A 13,578-nucleotide genomic window follows, 5' to 3' on the forward strand; every position below is an offset into this window, starting at 1 on the left:
TTGTCTCAATTCAGTCCTGGTGTCAAGCAGACACTTCCCAATATGTTTGTGTGATTTTATTATTTTATGATGTAATAAAATCAGTGACTTGACCTCCTTTGAGAGAGGACTTTGTCCTCAATCCAGTCCTGTCCAGCTCCATCAGGTCAGGGTGTGTCTTCAACAGTTACAGTTTAATATCAGGCCTGGAAAACTGCACTACACTTCATGTTACTGCAGTCTTCTCTTTGACAAGTAAACAACTAAATGTAGAATCAATAATGATAATGGATTACAGTTATATAGCGATTTATCTAGACATCCAAAGTGCTTCACATTGAAGGGGGACACTCACTTCAACCACCACCAATGTGTAGCATCCACCTGGTGATGCACGGCAGCCATTTTGCACCAGACATCACACATCAACTTTAGGACTCATTGAGCCAATTACACAGGGGGATGATTAGGTGACCAGATAGAGAATACCAAGCTGGGAATTTTGGAGCTATAACATAGGCCGTATAACACACGGCCTACGTTATCGGTTTATAACGCACTTAAAAGATGGCTATTATTGGTTGAGCGTGAATACTGTCGTCACACAGAAGAACCCTAACCCATGCTGCCTTCCCCTCTGATGCCGACCGTCGGCTAACGTTACTTATCTCCTCCATCTCTTCTGTATGACGACAGTATTCGTACTCAACCAATCATAGCACAGACAGATGAATATTAATGAGATTCTGCAAGGGGTTATAAACCTATAACATGGCCTATGTTATACCTGGAATTTTGCCAGGACATCGGGGGACCCGGTGAGATCAATACATTTTGTTTATTTTCTTACTATCTCTTCCCGTATATACTGCCCTAACCTCTTCATTTGTTCTGATTTAGCTATTTTCTGTGCTTGGTTCACTTATTGCTAGATTCTCTAGTTTTCTTTCTCATATGACTTGTGTTTAGTAGGCAGCTTCTTGTTCCTAGTTTGTTACTAGCTTTGAGCTTAGCAGTTAGCTCTATGACATTTGCAGTCAAAGCATCCTCGTTAAAATGGTTTGTGGTGACTGTTCCATAGTTACAGAAAGGTTGTCTCTATTGGAGACGTGTCCGTGAGTTAGCGCAGCTTCTTTTGGCTAGGATTACGTTAGATGTGACAGGCACTCTAGATAGCCTTAGACCCGGGCCTGACAGCACACCTACTATTGTTAGCACTAGCTTAGCCTTGTCTGCAGACACAGCGGAGTTAACCGGCGTGGGAAGGCTCACAATAGCAAGCCACCGGTCGTGTAGCCTGGTCTGAAGTCACTTCTCCCAACTGCAAACCGGTTTTCGCCACTCACCAGCCATGTTGGTAGTCCTACCGGCCAGCGTGCTTCTCTCGCTCCTGTCGACAGAGTAAAGCAACGCACGCTATTGATGAGACTCCATTACCCGCAATATTAGATTAGCTTTGCCAGCCTTGGTTCACTGTTTACCCAGGGCCAGAGACTTTGACATAGAGGATAATCTTAGGGTGCTGGCATAACCGAGGGAGAATGAGGGAACCCAGGCACACAGCACCACTACTTTCAGTAACGTTGTTATTCATGTTGGCACCAATAATGCTAGGATGAAGCAATCGGAGATCACAAAAGCCAGCCTAGTCAGAACGCTTGAGTTTGCCAGAAAGATGTGTCAGCATCGATTAATTGTCTCTGGTCCCTTACCTCACTGTATACCAGCAGGGGCTATCCATGTGCCATAGAGAGCCGTGTGTATGTAGGTTTTCATTCCAACTCGCCTCCACACCAGGTGATTTCACTGATACATTCTTCCACTTTCGTTGAAGGGTTGCTAATCAGTGAAATCACCTGGTGTGGAGTCCGGCTGGAAGGAAAACCTGCATACACACGGCTCTCTATGACACATGGTTAACCACCCCTGCTGTGTACAATTAGACAGATAAAATTGTAATTTTGGTGTCTCTGGTTTAGCTCTCTCTTGGCTTAAGTCCTACTTATCCGGAAGAACACATTGTGTGTGCTACAGTAATATTATATCAAAATTCTCTGACATTAAATATGGTGTACCTCAGGGCTCAGTTCTTATCCCTCTACTTTGCTATTTATATTTAATTTCTTTGCCAAATTACACGCAGTTATGGAATAAATTTTCATCTCTATGCTGATGATACTCAGCTGTATGTGCCTATACGGGCTGATGATCATACTCAAATGACTATTTAGAGGCCTGCTTGGCTGCTGTGAAAAATCGGATGTCACTAAACTTTCTGCTTTTAAATTCGGATAAAACCGAGATGCTGGTCATCGGTCCTGCTACACACAGACACCAATTTGATCAACTAATGATAACAACCGACAACTCTGTGATTTCACAAAGTGTGGCAGCCAAAAATCTTGGTGTTATGTTTGAGCCCAGCCTTTCAGTTGATAAGCACATTTAAGAAATCACCAAGACTGCCTTTTTTCACCGATGTAACATAGCTAAAATTTGGTCTTTTCTACCCATGGCTGACACAGAGACTCTAATACATGCATTTGTTTAATCCAGACTTGATTACTGTAATGTTCTGTTTTCAGGTCTGCCACATGCGAGTATTAAAAGTCTTCAGATGGTTCAGAATACTGCAGCTAGAATCCTAACTAAATCTAGGAAATTTGACCATATTACACCAATTCTTGCCTCCCTTCATTGGCTTCCTATCCATGTTAGATCAGACGTCAAGTTGCGTCTGCTGACTTATAAAATCCTAAATGGGCTTGCCCCCATCTTATCTGTTTGAGCTCCTTAAATCGTACATTCTACCTCGAGCTTTTCTCCCTGAAAATATAGGGCTCCTGTGTGTACCCAGAGCTGAAAATAAGTCAGCTGGTGGCAGGGCCTTTTCCTATAGGGCCCCATTCTTGTGGAATAACCTGCCTGCTGTCATCAGACAATCGGAGTCTGTTGAGTCCTTTATATCCAAAATTAAAACTCTTCTTTTTGCCTTAGCTGACAATTAGTTGCCTTTTAGTTGAGTGCTTCACAACCTGTACTGCATGGCGGGTTGGTTTCTGTCTCAATGAATTTACCAAACACTGTTCTGCCGACAAGCTCTCTCTCTCTCTCTCTCTCTCTCTCTCTCTCTCTCTCTCTCTCTCTCTCTCTCTCTCTCTCTCTCTCTCTCTCTCTCTCTCTCTCTCTCTCTCTCTCTCTCTCTCTCTCTCTCTCTCTCTCTCTCTCTCTCTCTCTCTCTCTCTCTCTCTCTCTCTCTCTCTCTCTCTCTCTCTCTCTCTCTCTCTCTCTCCCCTCCTTTCTCTTTTGTGTGTCTGATGAAGTTCACGCCCGGCTGATGGATTTTACACAGAGTGCTTTTTATACCCCAAAATGAGACCATTACTTTAATATCTTACAGGTGCACAAAAATTATTTCCAATTGTTTTAACCTGAGTTTGTTTTAGGAATAATTTGTCATCTGTGTAAACTTGGAGCTTTTGGTTGTGACTTTGCAGAATCACAGTCTGAGACTTTTTTTCTTCTTCTGTGATCTCTGTTAATACTTTGCCAGGCTGGAGTAATGTAAACATGATTTGCATTATATGTTTGGGCAAAGTTGTTGAGCTTTGTCATCATGTATTTCCAGTAGTCGGTAGTCGGATGCCTCAATCTTGAATCTGGAGGAATGGTCCTGTAAGAGAAAATGTCTCCATATTTCTTGTAAAGGCACCATATATCAATTGTAGCATGTCAGCAAAATCTCACCCCATTGTTCTCAACAATAATATCAGGGATCAACTTGTAATGTGACCAGTGTCAAGCTCCAGACAACTGCTTCCCATTGCCCACCAGCTGGAACGGAAAGACGGGATGGAAGACCGGGGGGGACATGTATATCTGTCTTTTTTGGGGGAACATTTCACAATATGGTTGTTCGGAGTCCAGTAAAGGGAGAGAGATCTTCTCACAGATAGGGATTAACTGGGAAGAGGATAAAACTCAGTCATTAAGGGTCATGATTAGAATATGCCTAATTTGAGGTCACGTGGGACCGCTGAAGCAGATGGACGTCTAACAGCGTTGCTCCGCATGAACCCCCAGAATTTCTTTAGATGAACGCTTCAATTGAATCCACAAGACTTATAAAGTGTGGTTAATATTTGTGTGAACACTGCCGCAAGTTAATGCTTATTCGCTTCGCCGACGTTCAGCATGACATCAGTGAACACTAACCCAAAAACGAGAGCTGCTAAGTGGGGCGCTCGCTATGTTAGCATGGCGAGCGGGGCTACATTCAGGCCTACTGAAAAAAGAGTCGCAGTCTCCACAAGCTTTGAGTAAGGAGCCAGGGGTACATTCCATTCCATTCCATAAAGATATTAAAAGACATGCATAAATTAAAAGTTTTGACAGCCTTTTTGTTTGTAGAAAAAGAAAAGTTTTACATATTGTTCAATTTCTTTCAAGAAAACAACAAAAAAGGTCTTTTTGTTTGTGAATTTGCTTTCATTTTTAACATGTGCCTGCACATTGTTTTTAATAACAATAAATTGAATTGAATTAATTTTTTGCCGGTATTATTAACAAATGTATTGTGAAAAAAACTTTTTTTTGCCTTTTTTGGGGTGTTTAAAGAAACCAAATACTACATCCATCCATTATCCAAACTGCTTATCCTGCTCTCAGGGTCGCGGGGACGCTGGAGCCTATCCCAACAGCCATTGGGCGGCAGGCAGGGAGACACCCTGGACAGGCCGCCAGGCCATCACACAGGGCCGACACACACACACACACACACACACACATTCATAGCTAGGGGCAATTTAGTACAGCTGATTCACCTGACCTACATGTCTTTGGACTGTGGGAGGAAAGTGGAGCACCCGGAGGAAACCCACACAAACACAAATACTACATTTTCCCATAATAAAACTAAGTCTTTGAAAAGATGATCAATGACAAATCTGCAAAGGTCTTGCCAGAATTTCTTGGTGTGAGAACAATGCCAAAATAAGTGTAACCCAATTTACCCTCGGAGATGAATAAAAGTATTCCGATTCTGGTAACACTGTTTCTGGATGGTCATCACAGAAAGAACAGTTCGTGTTTACAACTCTTTTAAATTTCTGCATGTAGTGATTGGCGGGATAACATTTATGAATGATTTGAAAGGACACCTCTTTAATCTTATTTGTGATTAGGTACTTACGTGGACGCAGCCAGACCTTCTTGCAGTATATGTAATTTACAAACCGGCTCCAATATGCCGTGACATATGGGACAGAGACAACATCTTTTTGAAATAGGGCACGTATGGCTCTATTAACATTTTGGGGATCTAATGAAAAGGAAACTTTACCTACTGGAGAGTCAGCTGGATCAGGGAGAGAAGGGTATCTGGATGCAGGATTAGCTACCTTTCTGAAAAGCATTAGGGTGCCAGTTGGAATGGCATCAAAAACTATCGCAAATTCTTTGGGGGTTACTGGGAAATTATATGTAGATAAAAATTCTTTGCCCTCTCTACTGAACAGCTGACCCACCAGCAGAACGTGGTTTTGAACCCATTTTTCTAAGAAGAGTGATTTGTTCTTAAATAAGATGCCTCTAATGTTCCAAATAATATTAAGTATGAGGTGAAAAGTTGTGCTTATATATCAGGGACCAAGCTAGAAGGACCTGCTTATGAAATTCAGATAATTTTACAGGGGTTCTGTAATTACAACTTAAAACAAAGCTCAGGCCACCAAAATGAGATAAAATGTTATGGGGACTAAAATTCCAGAGTGAAGCAGGATTTAAAAAAAAAAAAATTTTTTAGAAAATGCTTCAAGTTAATTTTACATGTTATTTAAGGTAGTAGAATCCAGGAAATTAAGCCCTCCAGATTCGTAATTATTCATACCAACACTTTTTTATATAATGTATAGGCTTTTTCCAGATAAAGAGCATACGATCAATAGCCTTACTGATTGTACTGTCAGGATGTAAGGAGAGAGCTGCATATGTGAGCCTAAGACATTCCCTCAGCTTTAGTAATCAGGACTCTACCTTTCAGGGATAGATCTCTTTGCAGCCAATGATCTAGTTTCTTTTGAGTTTTTTTTTCATAATGGCATGTATGGCGTTATTCTGATCCCAGAAACATTAAAAACATTCATAGCCACTCTGCTCATTTTGTCTTTTTATTTGCGAGAATGAAGCAAAGGAAATTAACATTGGCAAGCATCCTGGTAGCTCATTTGGTCACAGCTGTCCTGGGAGAAAATTTAACCCTACACATTTGTCCTGCATCATCTCACGTCTTTAGAAACCATATTTTCTGTCTCTCTGTACTCTTAACCACCTACGTCAAAATGCAGAAAGGCATGTCAAGCGCTCTCATATTTCATTAAATAACAAACATTTAAGATTGACAGAATTACATTTGAGTAGACGAGTATGTCTGACCACCTCCTTTAGTTTTCAAAACACCTCTTCAAATATCGAATGCAACCTTGCTACAAAGCAACCACAATAAATGGCAAATGGACTGCATTTATATAGCATTTGCTTTAAAGTGTATGCCTCACATTCGCACACACATTCATACATGATGGTGGAGGCTGCCATGCAAGACACCAATCTTCTCATCAAGAGCAGTGAGGGGTTTAGTGACATGCTCAAGGACACTTCAACATACTCTCTGGAGGACCCGGGAATCAAACCAACGACCTTCCGATTACTAGACAACCCACTCTACCTCCTGAGCCATGCCACCCTAAATCAATGTGATACATGATTAATTATATTATTATATTCAAAAGAAATAATAGCACTTACACTTATTCATTCCTAGGATAGAAAAGGTATTTAAGAGTAAAACAGAAGATAAATAATGCAGATTCTTCAGAGAGAAATGTTATTCAAATTTCCAATCATTGTCAGCAGAACAGGCTACCTTTGGAAATTCTAACCATGAAGGTCACAATCCCGCTGTTAGAATGTAAAGGAAAGAACCATTTTCAATACCTTTCTATTTTGGACTGTTATTAAGATAAACTGTCTACCGTAGATTGTGGCTGTCACTTGATGCTAAATGACACTTTGAGACTTTTATCTGCACTATCACTTTTAATACTTTGCCAAACTGGAGGGATGTCAGCAGGCTTTGCATCATAGTTTTGGGCAAAGTCGTTGTTGAACTTTGTCATCACGTATTTCCAGTAGTCTGATGCCTCAATGCTTGAATCTGGAGGAATGTTCCAGTCAGGGAAAAAATCTCTGTATTTCTTATAAGGGTGCCACTGATCATTTGTAGCATGGCAGCGAAATTTCATCTCACTGTTTACAGCAGAGGAACATATATCAGTGACCAATTTCTTCGAGTCCTCCCACGTGTACTGACCGAGGCCCTGTGGTCTATGTATCGAAGCCCAGTGTTCAGTATGGGCTTCTCCTCCTGCCTCACAAGGGGCTTTGCAGAATGGACACTGTTTTCCACATCCAATCAGCTTTGTGAAGAGCTCATTCTGGGGATTCATACTAAGATTTTCAAGTTTTTCTCGGATGACTCTTTGTTTGAATGACTCATGAAGACCTTCTTTCATTTCTTCCACAAATACCACGAGATAATGAGCAAACTGTTCATGGTTGGCATTGTTCAAGATCATGAAAGCTTCAAATGCATCCTGTGGAATGACCAGTTTGCTTCCAAGTTCGATGCGAATTTCATTAACAAATTCTACCAAGTTGCTGCTCTTGCCCAACTGAACATTTTTGATAGCCTCTGTAATATTATCAATGCTTTTTTTTAGACTGCGATGCTCCAGCTCACACATCTTCGATCCACTTGAGAACTTTTTCACAATTTGTTCAAATATCCATTCCTTTACAAAATCTTCATACGAACAAATGTAGCTCAAATAATGCTCAAATTTTAACTCTGAGAGCAAATCCTTCAGAATGGAGTACTGGAAAAACATGCGTGTGCTAAACTGAGCTGAATTGTTGCCTGTCAGCATTTCATCAACAATATCAGGGCCCAAGGAACTACAAACATAAGCCTCCACTGCAGGCTTCAGACAGCTTTTTGTGAATTCCTCTGCTTTCTTTTGACACTGATCACGTTGGTGAAACAGATCATTAAAATCAGCGCGATACTTATCTTTGTGTTGACTGAGACATTTGAGAGGATCATTTTGTTTTATGAAGTCATCATGCATTTTCTGAAAATCTGGAGCTGCCATTCCGCAAATGTGTAGTTTCAGAGAAACTTCAAAGTCAATATTAAACTTCAAATGCTTATTGTTATTCAGCCTCTCATCGATCAGGTGTAGGATCTCCAGGATGTTATTGTCATGGAAATTGTTTTTTCTTTGCACAATCCCAGACACAGCCGCTTTGCAAACTGTTATGATGCTGTCAGCCATTTTTTGGACAGCTTGGTTGTTAAGAAACGAAAAGACTCTTCGAAAAATTCCATCAGGTGTGAATATGAAAGGCTCTTTCCCACATTCATGCAGGCTTGTTTGATTTAATAATTCGTTGGCATAACTCCCTTTTTGAAATAAATTTCTTCTTAGTTGGATTTCGACCAGAGCAAATATGTCATTGGTCTTTAAGCCTGTGAGGGATAATTCTGTCACAGTTTTTTTCCACATCCTGTCAAATTCTTTGTCTAGTTTTTTGTCTGTCATGCCAGCCTTGTTCTTACGGCATTCATCAATCAATTGAAGAACTTTCACTTCTAAAGTGCTTGTATGGTCCTCTCTGATTTTGTAAAGTTTAACCATTCCCAGTCTGATTTCAGCTGCAGCTTCCACTTGACTAAGCACAGAGCTCTCCAATCGTCTTCGAAGACTTTTTGCACTGTTTGAGAAGTCTTCTTTGTAACGTTCCACTAGATGGACATTGCATTCACTTTGTTTAAAATACTGAGTCAGATTTTCAAGAATAACGGTTTCCTCTTTAGACAGCTCTGACAAAGCATCACTCTTTAAACGACTGAGAAAATCTCCCATGTCAGACTCCCCAGAGTTTGCAGCCTTTGTATCAAAGTTTGCAATACTTATTTCAGCTGTTGTTACCCAAGCATACATGTGTTTTTTGAATTCCCATTCCCATTTGTGGAATTCTGAGCACAGCATCATGTAGGCATCAGCCACCAGGCTGTTCCTGAAGCTGAAGATGAAGTTTTCATGTTTCACAGCAGCCCATAGGCTTTTTGTCCACTCCAGAAAGTCCAAGACTTCATTGGCAGATGACTCATGTTCTCCCAAAATCTTAATTATGTTTTTCTTGAGCTCATAAACAGCCTCACTGTAGCCTGCATTAACTGGTGCCATTGGTGGGTTGCCATGCCAGAGTCCAGGGATGTATGCGTTTCCAGTGTCTGGATTATATTCCATCACATCACTGAAGTTCTTGTTCTCCTCTTTCTTTTCCATTCTGGCTGCTGCCTGAGTCATCTCATCCAACTGCTGCAATAGTAGCTTCCTGTCCCTTACGTTCTTGTCATGGGCTGACACATCCGACACATTCTGGTGAACAAACTGACATTTGGGTTTTTTTCCCACTTCTTTCATCCTGAGAAAAGCATGGACTACAATTTGTAGGATGTCCTTCATTTCTGTCAGGTTCTCCATTGCAATGTTAATTATTGTGATATCACTCAACCCTACAACAAGTGTTGCGAGCTCATGGTCGTGCTCATAGCTATCATCTAGCTGCGCAAGCTCTGGTGACTTTAGGCCCTCGGTGTCAATGATCATTAAGAAGTCACAGTTCATTACTTTTTTGAAATCTTCCTCAACTTTGATTAGCAGCATAAAAGCACCTCTTGTGCATCTGCCACTGCTGACTGCAAACTGCACTCCAAACATGGTGTTAAGAAGAGTGGATTTTCCTGTGCTCTGAACGCCAAGAACTGTGATGACCAGGATCTTATTCTTTGGATTTACAATGTCACTCAGCTGAAAGAGAACATCAGCCACCCATCTCATAGGTATGTTGGATGCATCACCATCTACAAGCTCCACAGGAAATCCATCAAGGAGCAATTCTGCACATAGTCTTGGCAGATGCTGTAGCTGTTGACGTGATGCTTCAGTTTCTGGAAGGGAGGCTGCACACTCATAGAGCTGACCCATCTCCCGCAAAAAGTGTTCGATCCCAAGGGAGCTGTTAGACAGTTGTAGGTCAAGGTCTTTAATTTCCTCTTTGTTTTCAGAGTTCAGACATTTCTGTTTGTACTGCTCCCTGAGGCCACAAAGCTTTTCCCTAGAAAGGTTATCAAGGTTTATTCGCATCCACTTCAGGAAATAAGACCTCTCTAACCCTGGGCTTGAAATTGCCTGAATGAAACAGGTCATTGCGTTTGATATGTCATAGTCATTCTGCCGTTGCCACAGTTTTCGCTTCTCTTCCAGAAGATTGCTTTTGTACGTTTCTATGTGTTGATCCCCAGCTTTTTTAAGCCTGCATTCCTCTTTCTCTAAGAGAGTCAATTCTTTCCATATCGTACCCTGCAAGGGAAGCTGGTCGTTTTTGTATTTCAGGATGTCTTGGATTTCTCCTGTGATGGCATCTGCATTTTGCTTAGCCTTCTTACACTCTGGGGAATCCTCATCAACCAAAATGTTAAGTTCATAGGCAATATTAGCCATCTGCTCCACTTGCATCTTGGTCTCTGTGTTATTGACTACATCCCTGACTATATTTCGTAGGTTTTTGACAAAGTCTGCATCATTCATCAGATTGTTTTTCAAAATTACATTGCTTTTCTTTAAGTTCAACTCAGCTGCTACTTTCTTTAGAGCCTCAAAACTAAAACTCTTGCTCTTGACATTGCAAACCAGGAAAATATTTCCCTTGTTGTGCTGGCCTGTCAGCATATACTTATAGTGTATACTATCAAGAAACACAAAAACTGCTGCAGATGCCTGGCACAAAAATGAGTACTGTTTTTCAAGTGAAGCAATGTCTCCTCTGAGGTTAGCTACAGCTATGGGCTCAGTAAAAACGTCAATGTTTTTGTTCCCACAGGGGAGATACCAGCTAATTTCAACTAGTCCATCAGATATTTTCTTTGGACTATCACCACATTCCATGTCACGGTGAACAAATGTGTCATGATACTGTTGGGAATTACTGAGAAGCTTATTTAATATTTCTGATTTGGACAAGGAGCATTCACCCAATCTCACAAAAGAGACCATTGGGAATTCAGATGAAACAATCCTTTCCTCAGTAAACCCTTTGTTTTCTAAAAGCGAAAGAGGTCTGTACTTTTTCACAATGTCTCTCATTGCCCAAAGCATGAGTGTGCATTGATGAGTGTCACTATTAGGAAGCAGCAAAGGTACTGAAAATTGACACATGGACATTTTCAGTGCTATTTCCTGCTGTAGAATACCATTTGAGCACAGGAAGAGGGCGGTAACAATGTCTAAAGGGTTCATCTTATCACAGGGATTTGGATTCTTGACCATGTCATCAAACTCTAAATCTGTACTCTGACTGAAAACTTCACAGTTTTCCTCAGATACCACTGTACATTTCACATTCATAGCTGTTACATTAACCATCATTAATCTCTTGAGAAAACACCATGGAAGATCTGAACGACACACAGCAGATTCATCAGTGATGGTTTTCTCCTCAATCTTAAGAACATCGCTCAGTGATAGCTTCCCTGGGTAGTGCTGCTGCAAACCAAGATCTTCCAGCAGACTCTCCAAGTGAGTATCTATGGGTATGACGATAATATGAATTAACACTCTGTCATTCCACAATTAATTTGAAAATTAGTCAGTTTTTTTTTTATTTTTGTGAAGTTCAAAGCCCACTGGTTGTTCTTCAACACCATGTCTTGAAACAAGCCTCTAAACAAGTATGCTTCAATAACTGGATAACATGGAAGATAGGGCCATTAACTTGTGATGACTAATTTCAAAACGAACTTCACCTATATCACAGAAAGTTGAATCAGTTTATCTGGACAACATTATTGAGAGAAATGTTTCATCACTCATCTAAGTGACCTCTTCAGTCTCAACTGACTGCAGGTATCCCTACCCTTACAAACAATATAGTGACATAATGACCAAAAACAAGGATCAGTTTCATATGCAATTGTTGTTAACACTAGCTAAGGTTACAATGGCAATGTGTGCTATTGACAGAGGATTGGGGAATGGTTGCAATCACAGCATTGTAAGATGGTGACAGATGTAGTCCCCCCCCCCCCGCCCCCGGGTTCAGGGATGGTCGTTCCCTCTTCACATAGATGGCCTTTTTGACTCCCCGTTCAAACCAGCATTCCTCCCCATCAAGGATGTGCACAGCCTCATCCTTGAAAGAGTGGCCACTGGCATGTAGATGGGTATAGACGGCGGAGTTCTGGCCTGATGAGTTAGCTCTTCTGTGTTGTGTCATCCTTGTGGCCAGCGTTTGTTTGGTTTCCCAGATGTACAAATCACGGCAATCCTCCCGGCACTTATCAGCATACACTATATTGCTCCGTTTGTGCAGGGGAACCCGATCCTTGAGTGGATCAATTTCTGGTATAGCATGTTTTGGGGTTTGAAAGAAATTGAGTCACGGTGTTTGGAAAATACGTGTCTCAGCTATTCCAGAACAACCGCCACATATGGAATCTCCACTGGTTTATGCTTCGGCAGCTGTTGTCCTTCTCTCTTCAATCAGCTAGTGCACTGTTTGGGTGTCTTCCTGGCTTGAACAAATGCCCAGTTAGGATAACCACACTTAAGCAGGGCCTGTTTAATGTGGGATTTCTCCCATTTACTGTGTTGGTGGTACAGCATCCTGATGATTCCTAGTTTGTGCTCCAGTGGATGATGAGAGTCAAACCTTTACTGATGTACTGGTTTATAGTAAACATCAACAATAAAATGTCCCCCATCACCAATTGCAATTTCACAGTCTAAGAAAGCTAATCTGTCATTTTCACATGTTCTCCCTGGTGAACTTGATGTGGTTGTCCACAGAGTTAATGTGGTTGGTGAAATGTGGTATGTCCTGAGATTTAATTTTAACCCTGGTATCGTTCACAAATCTGAAACAATGGCTAGGTGGTGCTCCTGGCTAGGACATCAGAGCCTTCTTTTCCACTTCCTCTATATACAATTTGGTCACTATAGGTGAAACTGAGGAAACCATAGCACAGCCAAGCTTCTGCTTATAGTACTGCCCCCTGTATGTGAAAAACATCAGCTTAAGGAGTAGACACACTTGGTCAGTGGTAAGGGCAGTACTATTGCTAAGGGTGGGGGTGTCTTGTAATTTCATACAGACTACCTCCACTGCTTCATCAACATGAACGCATGTGAAGAGAGACGTAATATGACAAGAGACCATTGTTTCACCATAATGATGTCCCTCACCTTATTCACAAAATCCATAGTGTTCTGAATGTGATGTTTATTAATGCCTACCAAGAGGTTGAGAACAGATGCCAGAAACTTAGAGATGTTATGGGTCACTTAGGTAATCATACCAACAATAGGCTGTAATGGCACATCCTGTTTATGTATCTTACGTAAACCATACAGACTAGGTGTAGCCTCCCCTGGGTATAATCTGTGGTACAACATTTTATCAATAGCACTGTCCTGT

At 41.2% G+C, this 13,578-nt stretch overlaps 1 protein-coding gene across 1 annotated transcript in view; it reads right to left on the minus strand.

Annotated features, from left to right (window-relative positions):
* Positions 1–6,138: 6,138 nt before the first annotated feature.
* The window catches only part of LOC130130427 (interferon-induced very large GTPase 1-like), a 44,169-nt gene continuing 36,729 nt past the window's right edge, over positions 6,139–13,578 (minus strand). The window contains exon 9 of the mRNA XM_056300134.1: positions 6,139–11,689. Within this exon, the coding sequence (XP_056156109.1) occupies positions 7,026–11,689 (4,664 nt within the window). The 3' untranslated portion in view covers positions 6,139–7,025. The remainder of the gene's footprint in view (positions 11,690–13,578) is intronic.

Source organism: Lampris incognitus, chromosome 20, assembly GCF_029633865.1.
Source record: "Lampris incognitus isolate fLamInc1 chromosome 20, fLamInc1.hap2, whole genome shotgun sequence".
Lineage (NCBI taxonomy): Eukaryota > Metazoa > Chordata > Actinopteri > Lampriformes > Lampridae > Lampris > Lampris incognitus.